This window comes from Gobio gobio (assembly GCF_949357685.1).
Source record: "Gobio gobio genome assembly, chromosome: 24".
Lineage (NCBI taxonomy): Eukaryota > Metazoa > Chordata > Actinopteri > Cypriniformes > Gobionidae > Gobio > Gobio gobio.
In genome coordinates, this window is record NC_137120.1 from 9,128,520 (window position 1) to 9,153,560 (window position 25,041).

The 25,041-nt window shown below is 41.3% G+C and overlaps 2 protein-coding genes across 8 annotated transcripts in view; both read right to left on the reverse strand.

Annotated features, from left to right (window-relative positions):
• The window catches only part of LOC307120270 (uncharacterized protein), a 911,732-nt gene that overhangs the window by 95,958 nt on the left and 790,733 nt on the right, over positions 1-25,041 (reverse strand). The window lies entirely within an intron of this gene.
• Positions 2,147-24,537, reverse strand: LOC307120295 (uncharacterized protein). Of its 4 annotated transcripts, XM_079807270.1 has the most exons (7): positions 24,392-24,537; positions 23,871-24,200; positions 20,637-20,954; positions 5,836-5,862; positions 5,065-5,197; positions 4,677-4,730; positions 2,147-2,365 (listed from the first exon to the last, which is right to left on the reverse strand). In XM_079807270.1, the coding sequence occupies exons 1-6, from the start codon at positions 24,435-24,437 to the stop codon at positions 4,712-4,714; spliced, it is 873 nt and encodes a 290-aa protein (XP_079663396.1). In that variant the 5' UTR covers positions 24,438-24,537; the 3' UTR covers positions 2,147-2,365; positions 4,677-4,711. The 4 variants fall into 4 exon arrangements, with proteins under 4 accessions (XP_079663396.1, XP_079663398.1, XP_079663395.1 ...); XM_079807272.1 differs by lacking the exon at positions 5,836-5,862 and having other exon boundaries at positions 2,152-2,365; positions 24,392-24,501; XM_079807269.1 differs by lacking the exon at positions 2,147-2,365 and having other exon boundaries at positions 2,584-4,730.

Consider the following 25,041-nt stretch of genomic DNA (forward strand, 5'->3'; position numbering starts at 1 on the left):
TGGGTCAGAGCATCTCCAAAACTGCAGCTCTTGTGGGGTGTTCCCGGTCTGCAGTGGTCAGTCTCTATCAAAAGTGCTCAGAGGAAGGACCAGTGGTGAACCAGCGACAGGGTCATGGCCAGGCTCATTAGGGACCCGTCAGGGTGCCCATGCTGACCCCTGACCCTGCCCAAAGCACCAACAGTGGCACGTGAGCATTAGAGCTGGACCACCGAGCAATGGAAAAAGATGGCCGGGTGCATGTGTGTGGCTAACCTGGGGAACACATGGCACCAGGATGCACTATGGGAAGAACGCGTGGCGGCGGAGGCAGTGATACTTTGGGCAATGTTTTGCTGGGAAACCTTGGGTCCTCCATCCATGTGGGTGTTACTTTGACATGTACCACCTACCTAAGCATTGTTGCAGTGCATGTACACCCTTTCAAGGGAACAGTGTTCCCTGGTGGCTGTAGCCTCTTTAACTCTTTCACACTTCCACAAAGCACAAATGCTTCAGGAATGGTTTGAGGAGCACGAGTTTGAGGTGTTGACTTGGCCTCCAAATTCCCCAGATCTCAATCCAATCGAGCATCTGTGGGATGAGCTGAACAAACAAGTCTAATCCATGGAGGCCCCACCTCACAACTTAAAGGATCTGCTGCTAACATCTTGGTGTCAGATACCACAGCACACCTTCAGGGGTCTAGTGGAGTCCATGCCTCGATGGCTCAGGGCTGTTTTGGCAGCAAAAAGGGGGACCAACACAATATTAGGGAGGTGGTCATAATGTTATGCCTGATCGGTGTTAATAATAAAAATAAAAAAACATAAATGATACTCATAATGCACATTCTTTGAGTTTTCTGAACGTGTAAAAACAAATTTCCCAGGAAGACTTGAATGCACCATATGGTCCTAACATGATATTGCCTGAACAAAAGTGGTCTAACTGCATAGTGTTGCCCTGAGGCAACAAACAAAAAAACACAGTTTTAGTATATAAATAAAAACAAAATAAATATTTAAACAATCAAACATACTTCTTTACATGCTGATGCACATGCATATATTTTTTTAAATAAATTTATTTAAGAGAAATATGTCCCATGTGGCTTTGCTTCATGAAAGGACTGCTCCACCCCCAAACAGAAAGTCACACCCACTTCAGCCCATCATTTCATTGAACAGACATGTCAGGTGATATTATATATTTAAAAAATATATGAAAAAAAGTTAAAGGGGCGGTGTGAGGTCCAAAAAGGTAGTTTGTTGCCTGAGGGCAACACTATGCCATAGAGGGCTAATAATATTTCACAATATTGCTTTTTTTATTTTTTTTATAATGCTGCATAATATTCAAAAATGGTATAATAAAGTCCTTTCCAAGTCCTAACCATTTCGCCAGCCTACACTTCATTTTCGGTCACCTGATGGAGTTTGGGTTCTTGCCACTGTCACCTCTGGCTTAGTTGTGGACACTAAATATTCAACAATATTATTGATTTGTCTGCATTATCACCACTGAGAACTGAACTGAGCTGGGCTGAGTTTCCCAATGGCATCGTAAGCTTAAGTTGACTGTAGAACAATTGCCACCAGTGGTCTCTACGATCAACCTAGGCTTACGATGCTTTTAGGAAGCGCAGCCCAAGACGATGATATCACTGTTTTCTCCAGAACTGCTGTATAGAAAAATGAACTAAATTAACTCTTTCCCCACCAGCGATTAAAAAAAAAAAAAAATGGCCAGCCACCTCCAGCGTTTTGGATCATTTTCACAAAAATGTCATGGCCCCCAGAATATTTTGTTGAATGAATATCTGAACATGCAGTATGAAAAAAGAAAACAACCGTTTAATTCTAGCTTAATGCTTTCCTTTTTTTAGCGACACTTGAATAAAGTTTAATAAAATTTTTATTAAATTGGTAAGTTTAATAAAAAAGCGATAACACTTTACAATGTTTCATTAGTTAACATTAGTTAATGTATTAACTAACATAATATAACCATGAGCAATACATTTGTTACTGTATTTGTTCATCTTTGTTAATGTTATTTAATAAAAATGCATTAGTAAATGCAGAAATTGACATTAAGATAAATAAATGCTTAATAAAAGTAAAGTTCATTATTAGTTCTACCAGAAAGACTCGGGAGGCCAGATGAATTACAATAAAGTAACACATTTATTGACAGACCAGCAAGTATAATATTTAGAGTTTCTTTGGCGTAGGCCCCGTCCGTAGCTCCAGTCTCGGGGGAAACTGACTCTGCATTTCCTGCCTGGAGATGAAGGCAGGGGCGTAGCCGACCCCCTGCGAGGTATAGGCGGGACCATCCTGGTGGTGGTGGGGAGGATGGAGGTAAATGTTGGCATCAGCATCTGTGAACTCAGACATGTGTAAGTTAGGACTGAAAGTGATACGTGATGTAACATTAAATCTTCCTGGCAGAACTTTACGCTAGAGCTTTCATTTCATGTTAACTAATGAACCTTATTGTGGTGTTACAAAAAAAGCTACATTTTGAGCAAAAAGCTGTAGTCTTGTCACAGTGAGAGAGAGAAGAGAGACACACACATATATACAAATACACCAACATAAGTAGAAGTGGCAAATATCTGAAATCTTTAATCAATAACAAATGACATCTAACATCTAGATGCTTCATATCAATAAAAGGCTTGAGCAGCAGCCGGTATAACATACAACAATAAATTACATAAACACACATTTGTCATTTTGTAGCTGCTTCAATCCAGTGTCTTTCAGAGCAGTTTTTACAGGTTCAGATCAAGTCTGATCTCAGTCGGATTTAAAAACAGCACGCATATATGCGCAGTCCAGTTATGCATACGTTTACATGAGCTTTATGTCAAACAATTGTGCAAATTTGTTTCTTTTATGTCTTAATAACTGGTCAGTGGAGGAGGCTAAACATGCGATGTCATCAAGGCAAAAACGGCAATTATATTTACATAAATATAAAAACTTTGGCAGATTTATGATTTATGTCATCACACACTGTCAGAAAAAAAGGTACAGTGGAGGTACAATTTTGTTACTGGGGGAACAAAACATATAACTGTACCTTTAAAAGGTACACAATTGGTCTTTAGGTACAATTATCCCATTGCTTTCCTACAAAAAAATTTACCACCCCAGTGACGACCACTTGTACCTTAAAAGGTACAATTTTGTACTTTTTTTTTGAGAGTGCATATTTGAAAACGGTCCATGCACTTGTAAATTAACATGTAAATCAGACTCCAAAGTTTTACAGAGAATTTAAATCATCTAAAATTCAGATTGAGTGCATGTAAACATAGCTGTGAGTCTCGCAGTGTCAATGCTCCTGCTCATAATTAAAGAAACGGCAGACGGTTGGAGAGTCAGACTGGTAACCCGAAGGTTGTGGGTTCGATTCTCACTATGGGCAGGAAATGACTGAGGTGACACCTAAAAACAGCTGCCCACTGCTCTGGGTGTGTGTGTCCACGGTTTGCAGTGTGTGTGTGCACTACTCACTCCTCTTAATGTGTGAGTGTGCTGTAACTTGGATGGGAATTCTGAGTATGGGTTACCATACTTCACATGTCACTTTCATAATCCTGCACTGTTCCTGTCCGGATGATTTTAGCAGCTGTGATAATCTTCCCACCGTTACGTACTGGAAATCTTCAATTACTCTTGGTTTTAATGCTGGTGATGGGTTGCTTTGTTTTGACCTGAAAGTCACTGGTGTTGGTACTGACCAGAGCCGGCCCAAGGCATAAGCAAACTAAGTGTCTGCTTAGGGCCCCCTTGGCCACCAGGGGGCCCCCAAGAGCACATGAAATTACTTGTTGTTGCATGTTACTTTATGATGATTGAAATCGAGAAATGGCCTTAAACAAATGTTAAGTTTTCTAATATATGCACGGATTGATTATGACTGAGCTGCACGAGCTTGCGGCGCCATCAGCTGGACACTATTAGCTTGTTAGCCAGGGTTCGAAGTGCAAAGTGCGAGAAAAATCAGCACTGAAACTGAGCTGAGGATGGATTTAAGAATGTCATATGGTTTAGTGCGAATATCTTCTGACGTGCTGGATGTTTTGGACAGAGTACAGCATAGCTTCCAGTTTCTCAGTAAATGCTTCTCTGCAAGTGCTAATGTTATATGTTTGAGCCGCTCAAAATTCTCACTTAAAAAAATCACCTTCAGCATAAGAGACAAAAAACCATGCATATCCCAGCCTGAACTGTACTGTAAGACTTTGAATATTAAAGTGTAAATTAACACCTGACCACTCTTGTGGGTTTGCTACTGTTACCATTAAAAACCGTATAAGGGTAAAAACATGACGGCAGACATGATGTAAGCAACACAGCTACAACTAATAAAATTGATAATGGATGTGGGAATTATCAAGAACTGACAATAGTTAATCATATTGGTGGCACAGAGGGGCCCCCAAATAAAATTCTGCTTAGGGCCCCATAAAGGCTTGGGCCGGCCCTGGTACTGACCAATGATTTTTTGGTATTGTCATTATTTCTCCATCAGTGATGAGAATTTCAGCTGATTGTCTCCCACTCTCCTTTTTTCTTAATTTCCCATGTCCTCTTCATGTTTCCTTTCAGTGAAAATATTCAAATAATAAATATTGTTACTGTAAAATCCCAGTAGTCTCAGTCTCACTAGAAGATCACCTGTTATCAGTTGCCACATAGATCATTAACTTAGATCACACTGTCGCCATTCCCCTGGAAGAAAGAAGCAGATTCACAGAAGGGAAAACATAAGGATTGATGATCAGTTACACAAACACAAAAATGTGTTTTTCCCTCTGATGTTTGCTGAATGTAACAACACAAGAGCAGTGCTCTTCAATTATTATTGACTATGTAATGACTTCTGAATGAATCCATAAACAATTACAGTTCTCACAGATATTAATCTGTTGTAAATTCATAGTGTTTTGCAGACAGTCACATTCAGTGCTCACAGTCTCACCTGAGGATCATCGTGCTGTGTCCTGTTTCCTGTTTGAACAATAACTACAAACTCTTACTTACAGCCTGTCTAGATTGTGATTACCTGTGGCGATAGTAAACCACACCAGCAACAGCAGCCGCAACCACCAGGAGCAGAACAACAATACCAGCAACAGCACCAGAACTGAGAACAGCAGCACTTCTTTCTTCTGGAGGCACATATGAACCTGAAACAGCTGAAGGCAGACAGTCAACATTACTCAACTCATATTCAACTCTACCAATATGCTTGAATGATATTTACACCTTTCTACTTTGGTCATCAGGTTTATGACGCTGATTTAAGGTGCCTTGTTTTTGAGCAGCTAAAACAGCATCACAGCATAAAACAATGTTCAGAGGAAAACTGACTGATATTAGGCTCTTTTCTTGTTATTAACAATAGACTTCAAACTTGTAAGTCTGTTGTGAAGATTATAGAGACGATCTCAATTATATTTTGAGTGAAAACATTTATGTTGGTTTAAATATATCGAACTGCTTTCTAAAACTGCTTCAGTGAAAATGCTCTAAATAACTCAACTATCCTCATCAGTGACAGAAACACTGAAGCTCTTTATGATGCTGATTCTGCGGCTGTTGATCTGATAATCTACAGATGGTTTGTGATGGTCAGAGATCCAGTCTGATGATCCAGCTTCAGTCTCTGAATCTCTCTTCACACTGATCATCTGTACAGATCTGACTGTGATTTCAGCGACGAGATTGTCATTAAAATACCATATAAAATACCATATGATCAAATCATTCGTGTTTTTCATTTCACCAGGTTCAAAAGTGTCAGATTCTCCCTTCTTAGGTGACTTTCTCTTACATTCATCTCGTTCCGCAGCGGAAACACCTGAAAGACAAACCAACAGATGCTGGATAATCTTTTTTGGGTAAAACAAAACAAAAAACTACACTGAATATGAAAGTTATTACACATGCTTGACTTCAAGTCTGAAAAGTAACATCTTACATCCAATCCTCATTTAAACATGATAAATAAGGTGAATGTGATCAGAGGCAGCATTCGATTATGTTTCTCTTTATAATGATGTAAACTGAGATAACTCTAAACATTCCACTTGAACATCAAATACATTTTTAAAGCTACACTGTGTGATATTTTCCCCCATCTAGCGGTGAAAAGGTATATGACCATCCAGTGAATATTAGTTTCTGTTCCTCTCAATTCCGATTTGGTTTTAACTCCTACGGTGGCCGATTTAGTCCAAGATTAACATGGCTTCCAGTTCGACCTCGTCCACATTTGACACGGTGCCATCGAGTGTTAAAACGCGAAAGTGTTTTTAGCTAAGAATAAACTAAAAAAGTTACACAGTGTAGCTTTAAAGAGACAGTCTATATAGTGCATGTGAGTTAAAAGTCATGATTGTGACTATGTGTATGCATTTCCATTATGTAAAAGGATTTATTTAACAGTTTGCAGTGTTGAGCACTATAACCAATCACAGACACGTCCGTTGAGCACAACAGCCAATTGACCTATCGGTAACCCCCTCCCCTCGAACGTAGATGAGCCAATAGCAGTTGAGTATCAGTTGCACCGGGACCGGAACTCGGGCATCTTTAGGTTTCAGCGCCACAGAGAAACATTGGAAAATCCGAAGCTTGATCATCGGTTTGATGGTGTTAATGCTACAAAAATGCTAAAATGTCGTACCTGAGGTACTGTAACACTGATTCCAGGGATACTGAGAGGAGTTTCTGTTTGTCATACTCTAGTTAAGTTACGATTAAAGTCCCCGCTAACATACAAACCGAAATAACTAACTGTTCTCACGTCATGTAACCTGTAATGTTAGGTCAAAAACACGAAGGTCTACATTTCAGTGCCTCTCCATATTAAACTGGTTATATGTAAATTAATTTAATTTTAGATATGTTTAAGGTCTACATTATCTGTTTTACTAAGGAGGACTCCTATTTTGATGGGTATTATAGTCTCCGGGTAGTGAAAGGAAGAGCTTGCACGCAGTTTATCGGAGTTGTTTTTCAGATACAAAGTTCACCAGTTATTAACTGCACCCTCGAAAAGGCATACGGTCTATGTTTGTTTACTGTTAGTTGTATGAGTGTTTTTGTGTAATTTGCTGTGTATGTTAATGGTAATGCAACGGAGAGAGATGTTTGTGAATGAGACGTTAATGCGCACTTCTTATGCTTTGTCTGTTCAGCTTTTACGATGATTTTTTTGGAGTGAAAAAGGACATAATAAACTTGATAAACCATCAGTAAAATTTGGCCATCGTTCGGGGGGATATACGCTACATTCTGTGTCCAAAAACATCTTGGGATAAGGTTTTCACACTGACAGCTGTCATTGTAAGATATAGCAACTCCGTTTGTTTGTCTGAGTTAACAACAGTAACTAAGGGGGGCGGGGCTTACCGATAGGTCAATTAAACTGCACAGAAGAGTTTTGTTCACTGCACACTCACTGACTCACAAATGCTCTTATTATAAACAAACGCTGTGTCTAAAAGCTGAAAAATGGTAACACTTTAGTTTAGGGTCCAATTCTCACTATTAACTAGTTGCATGTTAGCATGCATATTTTACACACTGGAGTAGGTGCAATGGGCTTCTCCGTAATACATTGAAAACAAAGGAGATGATAGTGGATTTTAGCAGGCGGAAGACTCAACATTCCTCTGTGTTGATTGACGGACAGAGTATTGAGGTGGTCCCTACCTATAAGTATCTGGGTGTCCATCTCGACAACAAACTGGACTGGTTTTGTAACCCAGTATACAAAAAAGATTCTTCTTTCTTAGAAGACTCAAATCATTTGATGTCTGTAATGATATGTTGTACCTTTTTTATCAATCTGTGGGGGCCAGTGCTATATTTTTTGGTGTTGTGTGCTGGGGGAACTGCCTGACTGTAAGAGACCGTAATCGACTGGACAAACTGGTCACAAAATGTGTGTCGTTCATGGGGAGGGGCGTGGTAGAGAGGAGAATTAGGAGAATGACGCAGGCCATCCTCAACAACAGCAGGTATCCTTTGCATGACTTTCTGATGGCTCAGAAGAGCAACCGGACAGGCTCCTCTCCCTGTGCTGTAGGACTGAGCGATTCAGAAGATCATTTATACCAGCTGCTATAAGACTGTACAATGAATATTGCTAATGTGCATTTTAATACTACTCTTGATAGTAACTCTTAACTTATTTATTTATTTATTTATTATTATCAGTTATTAGTTTGTGTGGAGTGTGTATTGTTTTTATTTTATGCTTTTTTCGTCTCGTTCTTATTGTGTTTATTTGTTTGTATGGAATGCTACTGGACACTCGAATTTCCCCTGTCTGGTCAGCTGGAGCAGTGTGTTGTGATTGGTCAAGTGCTTCGAGCGTGTTTGGGAAATATCCCGCCCCTTACCATAACTGCGAGTTTCAACACACTAACTAACTCAATCAGGCCCCGCCCCTTTATTTTCCGTATGCCTTGGGCTGGTATTATTTAAATGAGGAATATAGAGTGCCGAAGTTATGACATCACTTTGTAGGCCAACCCGGAAGTTAGCGGCGCATGGGTTCCCTCGATCGAAAAGCCATGCATTTTCCCCATAGACTTTTGGAAAATCGCAAAAAATAAGATCTTTGTTCAACAAAGAGTTATGACCCTTACACGTTTTGTCTATCAAGATAATCTTTACAAATTAATCCAAAATGTATAAATTTTGAAGCTTAAATAAAGCCGTCAGATATAAAATGCTAACGGTAGGCTATAAACGGACTACAGCACACCATGGTCGCGGATCAACGTCATCATCAAGCTTCCTCAAACTTTATTTAAAAAACACGCTCGCTCATTATGATCTGCGCTGTGTATGAACACTTATCCACTTTTTCATGAGAAATATTGCCCATTTGTTTTTTCCAAAAATGTTAGAAACTAATTTTGTTTATGCATCCCTCTCTGAGATGTATCTTTTGTTAATGTTTTTTCAGACAATATGATTATCACTGTGATAACATTAAATGACATGAAACACAACCCAGTCTCTTTTGGGTTGTTAAATGCAAGTTTATGTATGATCAATAATGCAAAAGTACAAGTAAAATGTATAATAAGCTATACATTATATAAAGCAAACAATTCAGTCAAACATTCAAAGCCAGTGCTAGTCGGCAAACTTACAACGGTAACGTACAGTTATAGCCTAAAAATAAACAAGTAATGAAACTTCACTTTGCCCTCAGCCTAAACGATTTGCCAGGGAACAAATTATAGATCCATGAGAGCAAATATGGGCCGTTAAATCTCCACAAGACGAATTATAGCTGGAGACGCCACAGAGACATCAGAGCCAGTGGCAGACGTCAGAAGGACTAGCCGAGGAAAGTCTACTCTCACCGGGTAAACAAGCACGGAGCACCGCTGACCCACTGGAGCTCACAACTCCGAAAACACCAGATAAAATGTTAAAATAGGCACTCTTCTTATAAATAAACCACAGATTTGAGCTTTAAACAACTACATTATCGACTGAAAAAGTCTTAAAACTACGTTTTGTGACACATTAACAGTAGATTTTAACACAAAAAGACGTGTAAACACAGCCCATGTCAGCCATTTCTCAACGAGACGAACATGTGAAGAGAGTAAACTCCAAATGTTCAAGCATCCAACTTTGCCGGATAGCACGATTTATTCACGCCACATAAGTTCTTCATAAGGCTGAAACGCGGGCTAGTGAGAGATTGCCTGTTTGTCACGATGACGTCTAAAGTCCCCGCCAAAGGATGTAGTCCCTTTTAGCAACTTGTTAGCAACCACCGTTTTTAAGACACAATAAAGTTTAAAAAAATCACAAGCAGGTTTTAACTAATGTGTTTTATGTCATAGATCAAAATGTGAAAATATTTAGAGGCTTTGTTAACCACAGACCTTATTTCAGGCGATTTAGCAAAAACCCATTCAAAAAACCCATAGACTTTAGGGCGAGGGAACCGGAAGGGCTAAAATGCTAACTCACTTCCGCGTTTTGGCCTACAAAGTGACGTCATAACTTCGGCACTCTATAGTGACCTGTTCATTCCTGGAAGAAAACTCAAGACTACAATGGAGTTCAGAAACAATGCTCACTGATATAGAGAAAAACTACTTTGTGTTTTACAACATACACACTAAACAAAGTTAAAGATGGTAAAAACCCGTCCTTTTAACACTTAAATGCATACCTCGTGTCTTTAGTCACCAAGGACGTCATATACTATCCTCCTCCTCATTAATTTTTTTTAAGTCAGACATCAACCTTCTTAGTATTTCTCAGTATATTATTAATAAACAATATAATAAGAAAAAAAAAATACAATTATAAGAGAATGTCTGTTTTCCCATTAATGTTTTGTAAAAATTGTATAGGGTCACTAACGACCCGAGCTGTGTAACAGTGTAAGTAAATGTGTTCTGCACAACAATTTAATCTTTGATGACTGAATAAGTTCAATCCACCCTTATTCCACAAGGTGGCAATGTCTAATACATATCGATGAAGTTACGTTTCACTCATAGTCACCGCAGGCAGAAAACAAAAGAATAGGAAGAATCATCATCAAGACTTGAAATGGCTCAGCGATTTACTCCAGTCATATATTAGTGTCACAGTCACTTGGTGGATATGGCGAAGAAGCTGTCAGCAGTCAAAATAGTGATTTTGAAAATGATAGTTTTGAGAATATTTTTGAGATCGCAAATATGAGCCAGATGTATAAAACATCTGCTCAAAATGAACCCTTCCAAGCTCCAAAAGGTAACAAAATATGCTTTATTTTTTTCTTCTGTAAGTGTTACTCTAATATCAGGAGTTTTACATTATCGCGGCAGGTAGAGATCGTCTAAGGTTACGTATGTAACCTCTGTTCCCTGAGAACAGGGAACGAGCGCTGCGTCTAGCTGACGCTATGGGGAAACGCCCTCGGCGTGACTGGTGTCTGAAGCTACTATCGAATCACGGCAAAGTCTTTGACCGACGTCAGCCCATGACGTCATCAACGTGCGACCCGGAAGTATAAAAGGGCGCCGTGCCAACACATACACATCTTCTCGTCTGAAGGGACTGTATGGCAGATAGGCCCTGAAGCATGGCAACGCGACGCAGCGCTCGTTCCCTGTTCTCAGGGAACAGAGGTTACATACGTAACCTTAGACGTTCCCTTTCGAAAGGAAACTCTCGCTGCGTCTAGCTGACGCTATGGGGAACGATATACCAACGCCGCCATGCTGAGGGGAGTGTCTGCCCATTGGCAGTGACAACTGTAAACTCAAGTAATTCATAGAAAAAAACCTGAGCGATTCCCCCTCAGGTCCTGGGCTGACAGTGACAGCACTCCCTACGGTCATAGCCCAAGCTATACAACTAAACGGAACCCTAACGCACTGCGTGGAGTTCCATCTAGACAGCTCGAAGGCCCGGGACCACTACTTCCAATGAAGGTGTCCCTTCAAGGGAATGTGGCTAGGGGACCCGAAGGAACCCCAGCCAGTCACTACTCGGGAAAAAGTTCTCCCGAGTGCCACCAGGGAGGCCTGACCTGGTGCCCTAAGTGTTATGGACACTTCGGTTTAGCCAACCCTGTCTGTTCAAAACAGAGCCTCTGGATGGTGCCCAAAGGGCGTCCAAGCTAAGGGACTGAAACACAGGCAGTCTTACTTAGCCCGGAACTCAGAGACGGGTTATCCAAGAGAGCAATACTCAGCATAGTGCTTTTCAACCCTTGCTATCGAGGGGAGTCTGCCTGCTCAAATCAAGGATCTACCAGGTGCTTGTGTTTCAAAGCAGTAGGGAGGCCGAAAGGGCCTAATGACTGATCTAACAGGGAGGCCTCATGAGAGGCCTACGACCGCCTGACCAGGCTCAGGCGGCTGAGCACTCATAGACGACCCTTATTGAGGGGAGCAGCTGAGCCTGCCTGGCGAGTAACCTCCAGCTGTAGGCCCAACTACCACAAGTTCTCACAGAGAACTGGTAATCAAAGTGCCTAGCTCAGGAACTTCAACTTCAAGGAGGCCCTGTGGGCCTACTACTTGATAGCGGGTATTCCAGGGAGGCCTATAGAGGCCTACTACCTAACCGCAAGCCATGCTGGAAACCCAAGCATCCAGGCTCGGGACTCCGTCCTCAGGGAGGCCTTAGTGAGGCCTACTACCTGACAGCAATACCGCCTGCTGAGGTTACCCTTTTCTCAAGGAGGCCTAATGGAGGCCTACTACTTGACAGTCAAGCTACGCAGGCTAGTCGGGCATCCTGTTTAAGGAGCCCGTCCTCAAGGGAGGCCTATTAGGGCCTACTACCTGATAACCAGCCTTTAGGGAGGCCTGGAGAGGCCTACTACCTGTTTGCAATACGTGCTAACTGTTTCAAATGACTGGGTCCCAGGAACACCTTAGGGAGGCCTGATGGGGCCTACTACCTTGTTCGAGTGACCACAATCTGGGAGCTCACCCTCCGGGAGGCCTATTGAGGCCTACTACCCGACAGTCAAGCTACGCAGGCTTTTCGAGCATCCTGATTAAGGAACTCGCCCTCAAGGGAGGCCTATTTAGGCCTACTACCTGATAACCAGCCTTTAGGGAGGCCTGGAGAGGCCTGCTACCTGTTTGCAATGCGTGCTAACTGTATCAGATGACTGGATCCCAGGAACACCTTAGGGAGGCCTGATGGGGCCTACTACCTTGTTCGAGTCAGGGAGGCCTATTAAGGCCTAGAATTAACAGCAGGCTTTCAGGGAGGCCTGATGAGGCCTACAACCTGCCTCTGAGAGTGACCACAAACTGGGAACTCACCCTCAGGAAAGCCTAGTAAGGTCTTAGAGTCAACAGCAGGCTTTCAGGGAGGCCTGATGAGGCCTACAACCTGCCTCTGGTAGTGATCACAACCTGAGAGCTCACCCTCAGGGAGGCCTAGCAAGGCCTTACAACTAACAGCGGGCCTTCGGGGAGGCCTGATGAGGCCTACAACCTGACCAGGCTAGCTGTCCTGATGCGCACATCGGTACATACCTCCAGTGAGGCCTGGTTTGAGGCCTTCCAACTGATAATGCGCCTTGTTCAATAGGCCTACTGAGGCCTACAATTGACAGCCGAACTTCAGGAGAGCGTAATTACCCCTTTTTAACCTGATAGCCAGCTAGGCTAGTAGTACCTTGATGCTTAAGCATTGTCACCTGCCTTACTAGAGGCCTGATAAGGCCTACAACTGTCACCGTTTAATCTTGAAAACGGTGCAATCCTTCCTGCTAACTGGGACAGACATATTTGCAAAATGTGGGTTGTAGTAACATTAGACCCTACGGCTCGTTTTCATGGAGGCCTGCTGAGGCCTAACACATGATAGCTACCCATTACTATGGGGACCCGTTCCAGGGAGGCTTGTAAAAGCCTACAAGCTGTACGAGTTTCGCAAAAACGAGAAATAACTGCCAGACAAACAAACTGACTGCTATTTAAACCAACGACTCTCAATGAGAGGAGGCCTCCGATCTAAGTGGTGTACAACCAAAGGTGACGGTGCCTCAGCAACGCGCCTCCTTCATCCACATACCAACTGACGCCGTAGCGCTCAGCTGTAACAGAGACAAACTAATCCAACCTGCAGTGGCTTAGGGAACCGAAGACAATAGTAACCCTAAGCCAGTGGTTCTCAACCTTTTTTGGGCCAGCGCCCCCTATCCATTATCCAGGTCCCTTTACACCCCCCCCCCCCTCCTCCTCCACCCATACACACACACACACACCAACCAAAAAAGAGCTATGTATGCTAATTATTATTCTGTTGTAATAATAATAATATGTATATTATTCACAATATTATTGTCCTTATTATTAATATTATTATTAAATCCGTAACTTTTTTGTAGCCTATTTAAAATGTACAAAATTTATATAATGAGCGAGTGCATCATGAATCCATTTTCCAAACCGTATTTTTGTCTTATCCTGAATCACTATGGTACACCTATAAGTAGTGTTTATATTGGCATTATATTAGGGGTGTTAGCGTGGAACACGTGGATAGCGCGGCCGCGCTGCTTTTTCCTTTCCAAAAGGGCTTGCGAGAAGAGAAATAAAAATCTGCCCTAGTGTTCAGCTATGATCACCTGTTTTGCCGAGCTTGTTATACGGAAAGGCTGAAGCTGATCATCGGTTGGTTGTTGTCACATGACCTGCTGTGCACTTGACTTCCGGCGTTCTGAAAAGTTGAGTGTTCATCTCGCCGCGGCATAGGTGTGTCTGGAATAACTAGCACGCCGCACCATACGCGCATTGCTTCTGTAAAGATACATTTACACGCGCAAAAAAAGCAATGGTGAACGCCCCGGACTGGTTCGAGTCGGTAGCACAGTAGGCCTACCTCCACACAGAGTCGCAAGGGCTGTGTCAAGTGGCCTTGCACCTCACCAAGGCCTCGCACAAAGTTAAGTGACAGCTGACATAATGTAAAAGTCAATAATGGTTAATGTTAAAGTTCATGTTTTTGTCTTTCAAAATCCTGTAATAGTTAAAAGACATAGCTAAAAAAATGTGCATTGTGATGCTGTATTATACTGCTTGTTAAAAAAAAATAACGTATTTTTTTAACTTTAACAATATTTCTCTGTGCGTGACTGATTTATGCGCAAATGTCAGTCAGCGCGGCATCGCACGTCAAGTTCGATTTATTCACAGTCCATTCGAATTCTGATTTTAGCCATCTTTGAAGTGGGTCAACCCATAGATATTACCTAAGAAATTAATGTAAATACGCTAGAAATCCGAGCTCATTCAAGTTACCTATATATGTGCATATTGCACGGACAGAGAAAGCCCGGAATCCGTAAAGCAGTAGGCTAGAACCCGCTAATAGACAGTGGGAATATTATTATAGGCTAATTTCCCAGAGTGCAAAAAAGTAATCGGAGGTTCAAATTATAAATCAGTGTATATCAGTGTTAATGAAATGTAACGGTTACAAATTTGACATTGATTATGTGGCTTATAGCAAATAGCAGCCAATCAGCAAGGAGCAGCCAAAAAATGCAACGGTTACAAATTTGACATTCAAAATTTAATTAACAGCAGCTGTACTGCAAACAGCCAGTCAGCAAACAAGAAACATTCTTAGCACATTTGAACTTTCGAATTAGCTAAATTGATGCGAAAATTAGTGTGAGCCCTGTGCTTGATGTTTTTCTGCTAATTTCTTTACGGCAGGTTGCAGAGACGTTAGTTTCAGCCATAGTGCTCCTGATTCAGGCAAGTCCAAGCGATTGCGGTACTTAGACTGGATGTGGATGACCTGGCTGAATCCCTCTTTGAGAAGAGACTGCTGATGGTTCTTCTACCGTGTTTGTCCTTTAAGGCCTGGAAGAACGGACGGTCCTTATCTGCCTTGTCTGGGTGAATCTTCATAAGGTGCTCCTTCAGACGTGAAGGTTTCATGGCTTCATTTGAAAAAACTTGTTCACACAATAAACACATCGGAAGCTGCGCATTGGTGGGAGAAGGTATGACACCGTAATTGAGGTATTCAAGGGAATACTGTCTGCATTTTTTCTTGTTCGACGTCGCCATTTTGCTCAATTTTCTATTATGGTGTATTTGCCGCGCAAAAGTGGACTGACCGTTTTTTCTAATGCACTTTGTAGACTGATCTTTGACCTGATAAGTGACTAAATCTCACAGCTATTTTTATTAAATTTTTTAAAAACATTTAAAAAACCATGTTAAAATGGACAAATGAGTAGACATTTAAAATTGTCGTTCAATTCTTGTTTTATGTAAAAATGTTAAATAAAATGAACAACAAATTAATAATTTGTAGGCTTATTTTAAAAATAAATCTAATTTGCATTAGACTGTTTATACACATGTTTAAAACAGTTTAATAAAACCGAATTTAAAAATATTTTTCCCGTTTTTTTTTTTCTTTTAAAATATGCTATTCTAAACTGGTAGGGGCAACAAATCAACTTCCGGCTCTCTCAGGCTATAATAGTCCTACAGACATGAAAGCGGTAATGTTTGCACTTTATTACGCGGGTTCTCACACACACTGAAGCACTCGCTGTGTTTTCAGCCTCTGTAGCCTGACATGAACTTCATCTTCAAGCCGCTCTGAGAGTAACTTCTTGAACATTTTTCCCGTTTTACCGTTTCATTATTTAAATTAATTAGACATGCTTTTTTTTATTACTAAAAAAATATTTAACCATTAAAATGGAGTCCAAAAAACGGAATCCAGAAAAATTAAGACGGAATTAGGGGGGAAAATTAGCGGAATTTGAAAAAAAAATAAAATTAAAAATTAAAAAAAAATATATATATATATATATATATATATATATATATTATTATTTATTTTTATTTTTTTTTATTAATGGATTTCACAGGGCTCTAATCATTAACCTTAGGCCTACTTTCGATAAAAATTATATAATCATGATTTTTCATGAATAAAATTAATATTATAATGATAGGCCTAAATTCTTTGGTATCAGCTTTCATCAATGGTAGGCTATAGCCTAATTAATAGCCTACAAATTAAGACTAATTTGGTTTGTCATGATTAATTCGTGTTCATGGTCAGTAAAATAAAAACAAAAGCTTCTAGCAAGAATAAACACACAGGAACCATTAAATTATTGTAGTATTAATTATTTTTTTAACTATCTTGATAAGATACTATCCAAGCAGCGTTTTGCGCTCAGATGTGACGGCGGAATTAATACATTACCTTAATGTTATTACAGTGTCAAACTGTCATTTTCTCCTTACAGTCTTGCGAGTTAACAATAATGCCTGACCAGTGAATTAGGCTACTTGGTGAACTAGCCCTATTCGCACGGGATTAGTATTTCTGGGGACCTCGTGTGATTTAGAAATTACGCACGGGATGCATTCGCACGGGATAAGCAATTTTGGTTTGCCTCTGGTTGCGATAGTCGGTGTTACACCGGTTACATCAGTTTTCCACCGTCGTTTTGATTTTGTATAACCTAGTAATAAAAATAGTTCAGTTAGAGAACAGAAGTTACAATTAAAAACTGAACTGAGCACAGACCAGCAGCAGGAGATTTCATTTATCACAAGAGTGAGGAATTGACAATTTGAATGCAGAAGATTAAAGCTAAATGTAAAAGCGCCCATTTAAGCGAGCTTGTCATTGTATTGTTCTGTTTTTGTGTTTTTCATTAATAATAATATTGAACACACCTTTCAAGCAATTCGCTCCCAAATTGGCTCTAATTCTAAAGTGAAAGTATAATGTGCACAGCCGCACAGGGATTTATAACGGTGTGCGTTATGAATGCAGCCTTCATTCTTCGCGAAATGTGGATACAAATGCGCACAGGAAACAAAAACCTTGCAAAAGTTATATACGACCCTCCAAATCCTGGCCAAATCACAGAGATGGCGATCGCATAGGACTAATATTATCACAGGGTGTGTTCGGCGTAATATGGTAGGTCATTCGCGGGGTAATTTTATAAATTACAGACATGGCCGATTCGCACTGGATTAAGATCACAAACAACCTCCGCAATTATTACAAATGACTAGAGGTCACCGGGCAATAAATCCCATGCGAATAGGGTTTTTAAGAAAACATTTTGGCATTAGGCATTGCATTGATTAATGCCTAAAAATGTAAACGTTTTACCTTTTATACAAATATAATTTAGTTTAAATAATTTTAAAATTCAACACCGGAGTGAATATGAACATGATTTATTGTGGTTCTTAAGTCAATACTTTTTTAATGGCTTGTCAACTTCCCATTCCTCCGCTGCGTGATTCCAGTCAGCGCTGGATTCTAGCCACCACCGGATTGAGCGCTTTAGTCATTGCAAAATAAACGATATAGTTTACATGTCGCATTAAACAGGCAGATTTTATAATGTGGTAGGCATTATTTTGCAAGTAATTAGCATACATGTTTAATTTTGTCTTGCCTGGATCTTTGCATAGGATCTTTGGTATAAACTTGTGAACGCCCCCCAGGAACACCTGAACGCCCCACTTTCAAGAATCTTGCTTCCAACGCCCCCCGTTGTGCTCTGAACGCCCCCGTTGAGAAACACTACCCTAAGCGGTAGACAAACACTACATTCTATCAGAAAAGTGTGCTACCGCCTAGTAATCCGCAAACATTTCAAAGAAAAGAGCGGCGGCCTAAACACTACCCTCAATATGAGAGGAGGCCCATCTTCTGATAACCATCAGCGGTGGCCTATCTGGCGCCATCTTGACCAACCAGGGAAAGCCAACACACGCTCACATACACAGCCCAGAGAATGGTGCTGTGTTAAAGCCTAACTAAGCAGGGGAAAGACAGTTCTCTCTGATGAATACCCAACTCTATACAGGAACCTGGGGTCTGTAAGAAATACATATTTTTAGTATAACACACAAAAATGACCACTCTCACCTGCGGCATGCTGAGCGAAGACTCTTTGTGCGGTTCTCACCACCATGTTCTACCGCCCTTGAATGCCTGAAAGGGGCGTCCTCACTGAGCAAGTCCGGGCGGGCCATCAGAACATAGTTCTACACACCATAGGCCCGCCTCAGGCCTGATGTAAGAAGCGCCTGGGTAAAAGTCATAAAAAGATATTAAAAAGGAAAAAGGAGAGGGCTATGATGTAATCGCCCTCAAGGGAAGTGATCCATCACCAACGCCTTCGTTGAGAACGTTTGTCCTGGATCACCTCCCTTAGATCCTTTTTCCCGCGGGAATCCCGTCTCCTCTGTACCCTGCTCCTCCAAGGAGGGGGGGGGGGGGGGGTGCGAGAGGAGACGCTAGCACTCTGGTCCTGCCTACGGTCCTCAGACCGTGAAGGACCAGGTCCCGTCTGCCTGGGTGGGGGGCGCGGATCTCAGCGATATGCATGTCTTAAATGCCGCTAAGCGCGCCTTCGCCTCCCTGAACTTTCCAACCACCGCCTCCACGGAGGTGCCGAAAAGTTCAGTAGGCGAAACCGGCGAATCGAAGAGAAAACTTTTCCTTTTCTCTCTCCCCGATATCAGCCAGGCCCAACCACAGATGCCTCTCCGTAACCACCATAGCCGCCATAGAGCGGCCGATAGCAGCAGCAGTCTGCTTGGTGGCCCGGAGAGACAGATCTGTGGTGCGGCGCAGCTCAGCAACCGCCTCAGGGGACAGCCCGGCCCCCTGGTCGAGATCCTCCAGCAGGTCCGCCTGGTACGCCTGAAACACCGCCATGGTGTGAAAAGCAGCACCAGCCTGACCCGCTGCCGTGTATGCCCCTGCCATTAAAGCACAACGTGATTTAGAAAGGCAGAGTTTGAGCTCTTCAGTGTTGATGCCCACGAAATGCGAGAAAAGTTCGCAAACTTTCCTCGCCAGTCGGTAGCCCCAACACATATCCATATTCCCCTATCCCCTCGACATCAGCGAAGTTAAAACGCTGATGTCGATGAACATTGGGTAGAATATGGATTCTTCCATGCCCTCTCGATCTCTGTAAGAAGATCAAGAAGGAATGGAAGGCTCATCTGAGCTGATGGTTTATGGCCAAGGAGAAATCGATCGTGCAATTTATCACGAGCGATCTCTCCTCTAACGCGCCAACATGGCAGCAGCAGCCTGCCCGCAGCACGTTCCATAACATTCATCAGCTCAGCATACACGGTCAAGTTGGCTGAGAGGATTCATACCACTCTCACCAGCCATCCCTAAGAGCACTTGCTGTTTAGTCTCGTTAGCCGCCAGATCGTCGCGACGATCGGCGAGCTGCATCTGAGAACCCATGATGTATGCCAACGCTCAGCCTCAGCTTGAGCGGGACAGCATCATCCAGTCCAAGATGCCAAACTTTCTTCCCTCAGGAAAAAAGCCAGACTAGAGTGGAGCGATCTCAGATTGAAAACCGCTCACACTCACCCACAAACAACTTCAAATGAACTTGACTGTGCATGCTCTTGATCCCAGGCAGTAAATACACACTCGTGTGTATTAATAATTGAATTTGTTATACCTTAACTCGTATAGCAGTTCAAACAGACAGTCCCTGAAGACGAGAAAGATGTGTATGTGTTGGCACGGCGCCCTTTTATACTTCCGGGTCGCACGTTGATGACGTCGGTCAAAGACTTTGCCGTGATTCGATAGTAGCTTCAGACACCAGTCACGCCGAGGGCGTTTCCCCATAGCGTCAGCTAGACGCAGCGAGAGTTCCCTTTCGAAAGGGAACCATCCGTGCTAGATATAAATCCGGGACACTAAAGACCCGAATATGTAATAACGATTAGCGAAACATTCATGCATTTAATGGCTATAACTCCACCCACTATTGCTTAGAAAATTTTATTTTTAGTACACATAGCATTACATGTATTTACATGTTGCATGGACAGCATTATCACTGTTTTCACTTAGAGTAAAAAAGTAAACAACATGCTAGTGTTGCTATTTACACTTGCATCTATTTTCAGTTTGACAGCATCTAACATTTAATGTGCATTCTGATAATGAATATTTATAGCCATGATTGCATTATGAAAGGGAATACTAAACAATTATGATATTTGTCACTCTGAATGTCACTGCTATAATCAACACAATGTATAAACGTATAAAACATATTGAATGACTCACCAGTGACAGCAACATTGAAGATTATTTCTGTGTTGCGGCTGTTGATCAGTAGTTTATATTCTCCAGAGTCTTCAGTTCTGGTGTTTGTGATGGTCAGAGATCCAGTGTGATTGTCCAGCTTCAGTCTGTCTCTGAATCTCTCATCTCCATCTTTACACTGAACATCTGTACAGATCTTACTGAGATCTCCAGTGATTTCAGCGATGCGACTGTTTTTAAAATACCATTTCATTCTGTCTTGTTGGTTCATTTCAACACCAGAGTTTAGAGTGACTGAATCTCCCTCCTTCACTGATACGGTCTCAACACCAGATGCTCCTGAAGAAGAAACAAACAGTTCGTTATAAGCCACTTTTGAAATAGAGGGACACAATTATACATCAGGAAAGTGCCGTGAGAATGATTTTCTACAAGTCAAGAGTTTTTAGGTAAAGGCTGGATTCATAATGTAATGCCGCGTTTCCACTGCAGGAACTTTACCCCGGAACCAGGAACTTTGGGGGGGAACTCGGTGTGTTTCGACCGCAGGAACCAGGGTCTAAATGAAGTTCCGGGTAAATATTTCCCCCTCCAAACGGCCCTGCTTGCGAGGTGGGACTTTCAAAAGTTCGCGAACTTTCGGGGATGGGACTTGGGCGCTGAACATGCTGATTGGTTGAGCTCTCGCAGCTATTTTTTTTTTCCACCGCCATATTTACAAGTCTTTTGCGAGGTGGGTTCCGTGGGTTTTGCGTTCAGTAAATATTTTCTTTGCAACAATGGAGTTCAACAAAAAATTCGACCGATGGACCGACGACGAGGTTCAGGCTTTATTGAGCATATATGCGGAGGAGGACATCCAGCGGGAACTGGAAACGGCGACCCGTAATGAAAAGGTATACCTGAAGATATCGACTCGGTTCCAGTCACACTGGAAAACAGTGCAGAGAGAAGTTGAAGAAATTAAGACAAGATTACAAGAAATTAAAGGATCAAAACAACCGGAGCGGTTCCGACCGGCGTATCAACAAGTGGTATGACCGCCTGGACGCGTTGTTGGAACACAGACCGTTCTTTTCTGGTGCAGCAGTAACGAAAGACTCGGCTAGTGCGTTGTTGGAAACCATCCAGGAATCCGAGTGGGTTGAAGGTAAATATCTCATCTTGGTATCATCTATTAAACTCGTTGCAGTGTTTAAACACGTTGCAGTAACTTTTCAACGTGCTTTTCCAGGCGTAACGAGTGGCCCTGATGAATCGCAGGCAACGGAGACCAGCGTGTTTTCCCCCGCGGTCACCAGTACGTTATAAAGCTGACAAAAATGTGTATATATTTAAAAACTGATGTGTAATCCTTAATGGTTTTGTTGTTTTTAATTGTAAACTTAAATTGCCCATGATAAAAATTGCACACTGGGCATTGTTCAAGCTGGGCAAACAATGGTTCATTATTTGTAGTGAAAACACTTTAAATAATTAATTGATGGTTTCTATTGTTTCATGGTTGCCTTGTGTATTAATTTCCATGTGTTTCTGTGCAAGTTTTCTACTCAGAGAAAAGGAAAAGGGACTGTGACTTTTTTGATGCACTGAGGGACATGGAGGATGCTAACCGGGCCGTCCTGCAACATGGACAAGAACTGACCAATATATTCAGCTGTTACTGGAGAGCCAGGCCGAGGAGAGATGAGGAGGCAAGAGCTGGCATTCCACCAGTCAGAAGCGGAAGAAAGCAGACGGCAGCAGAGGGACTTTCAGACCGGGTTTCTGTCTGTTCTTGGACAGTTTGTCCAGTCGTTCAAGAAGTAGCCACAATGACCAGCCGCTTGAATGAAGCATTTGCTCTACCACACTTGTACTTTATATATTGTACGTGTTGGCACAGCTCTTGGAAAGGTTACTGAAAAATACACTTTTTTTTATATTGTTGTTTTCACATTTTATATTTTCATTTTATTGTTCTAGTAATTTATTTGTCTTTGCACACTTTTATTTTAATTTTGTAAGAACTAATCTGTCTAAAATAAAGTAAAATGTGTAAAATGTCACTGTGTCTTTAATTTCCACATTCTAACTATATAACCACTTTCTAATTGTATTCATATAGTGTAGGAAGCAAATAAAAGGGCTGCTGCTCGCAAGTCTTTCTGAATATGCACATAAACATATCTAGAAAACCCAAATATTATATTTTTAAATGTATAACTATGTGAATGTAGTATAATAACTTATAACCACAACTTAAGTGAAGCCATAAGTGTGGTCCTGCTTCATTTCAAATTTGAGGAAGAAGTCTCTAAAATTATGCATTTAATGAAGCATATTGTAATACTAGTCATGTGAATTTTTTTTGTGAATGTTAAGAGATGTTATTGTGATAAAAAATAAAATACTTGCAGTCTAGTACCTAATCTTTCAACTGCTTAATTCAGTCTATTGTTTTCATTCAATTAACTTTTCACACATCTGTCATGACTGAAACCTCATTATCCTTTTATAGAAAATGTTTTGTTTTGGAATTGAGCTATTACAACACATTCAGATTTTGGATTGCCCATCATCCCATTTTGCATTAAAATGGTCAAACCAGGTGAAAGTGCACGTTTAAATAAACAGTGTTGGTAATGTGTGTACATAATCAGCAAAAGCAGCGCTGATTGCATCACCTACACTTGTTATTGTTGCAGACAGTATCGCGCAAAAGTACTGTCCGTCGGTAACTGGGAGAAGCAGTCGCGCGCATTCCCACGTCACCGGACTAATTTGCCTAATCTCCCCGGTACTTTAGACCGCGGTGGAAACGCAGATTGTTGCAGGTCTGGGGGAGAAAAAGTTCCTGGGAAAAAAGTTCCTGGTACAAATAGTTCCGGGTAATTTCGGTGGAAACGCGGCTTAACATGCAACAAACAGCAGAAGAATGCCCAGGAACTTTTTTCCCAGGAACTTTTTTCCCAAGCCTAGCAGTTCATGCACGTTTCGAGTTCCATGCATTTTTGGCAAATGTGCTACAATCCTTTTTTATCTGTAACAGGAAATAAGAGTAAACATTGTTCATTTACATATACCATTATACTAAGCTAGTTGACAATTGACAAAAGTATCATGAGAAACCAGTTTTAAAGACAGTATTTATAGCCTATAGGCTACTGTACATGAACTAATTCAGGTAAAGACAAATAGAGTCACCTCAATAAACAAAAAGGACGTAATTCAAACATGTTTAACCTGCTTTTAAGCATTCATTAAATAACTCACTGCGTGCAGTAACATTGAAGATTCTTTCACTGTTGCGGCTGGTGATCTCTAGTTTATATTCTCCAGAGTCTGTGTTTCTGGTGTTTGTGATGGTCAGAGATCCAGTCTGATAATCCAGCTTCAGTCTGTCTCTGAATCTCTCAGTACCTTCATTACACTGAACATCAGTACAGATCTTACTGAGCTCTACAATGATTTGAGCAATGCGAATGCCATTAAAATACCATTTAATTCTGTCCTGTTGGTTCAGTTCAACACCAGAGTTTAGAGTGACTGAATCTCCCTCCATCACAAACACTGACACTCCATCTGTCTCAACACCAGAAACACCTGAAGAAGAAATCAGCAGTCATAACACTTCTGGGATATAATTTCTTTCTGTAGTTTTTGTCTCTGCATAAAACATATAAACTGTCTAACAATGTCATCCTAAACTCTTAGCTACAACAGTCTGTTAATAACATATATGGCATGACAAGCGCGATTTGTTTATCGTTTATATGAGAAGTGTAGTGTCTTACCGGGAACGATGAATGCACTCAATGTAAGCAAAATAAAACCATTCATTTTCCCCACTTTCCACTGAAAATGAATGCAGACGCGTCTTCTCCTGCTCCGTCGACGGTTCCCAAGTGAAAGTGACGCCGAACAACACCAGTTCACGTCTAGAGGCGCATCACATCTCGTGCAGCCAGACTTTACCCCTTAACTGTCACATGCCCGTATACGGGCATTCTACATTTACTTCACTATATTACTATTAAATCCTAATCTAGTCATGGCAAACTATATATCATTGGAAAGGTCTAAGGCTCAAGAATACATATTTGTTGATGATTTTGCAGAAAATATATATTTTGGAAGAGTAATGGATTAATATATGACAAGAGTGACAAGAGTTTGCATCAAAAAATCTGTATCATTACAGGAGTTTTCACCTTTGTAACAAAAAGTCAACAACCACGCTTTTAATCATTCAAACTTTGATTTTCATGCTAAAAGTTCATAACATAAACATTGATTCTAGTATTTAGCCAAAAATATTCAGAAAATAATATTATATATAGAGAATATCTGCCAGATCAATCTTTAGGAATCACCAATATGGTGTGTCTAACCCCTAGTGGATTTCTGGAGGTTATGCAGCTAAAAGTCTTACAGAAAACTCATT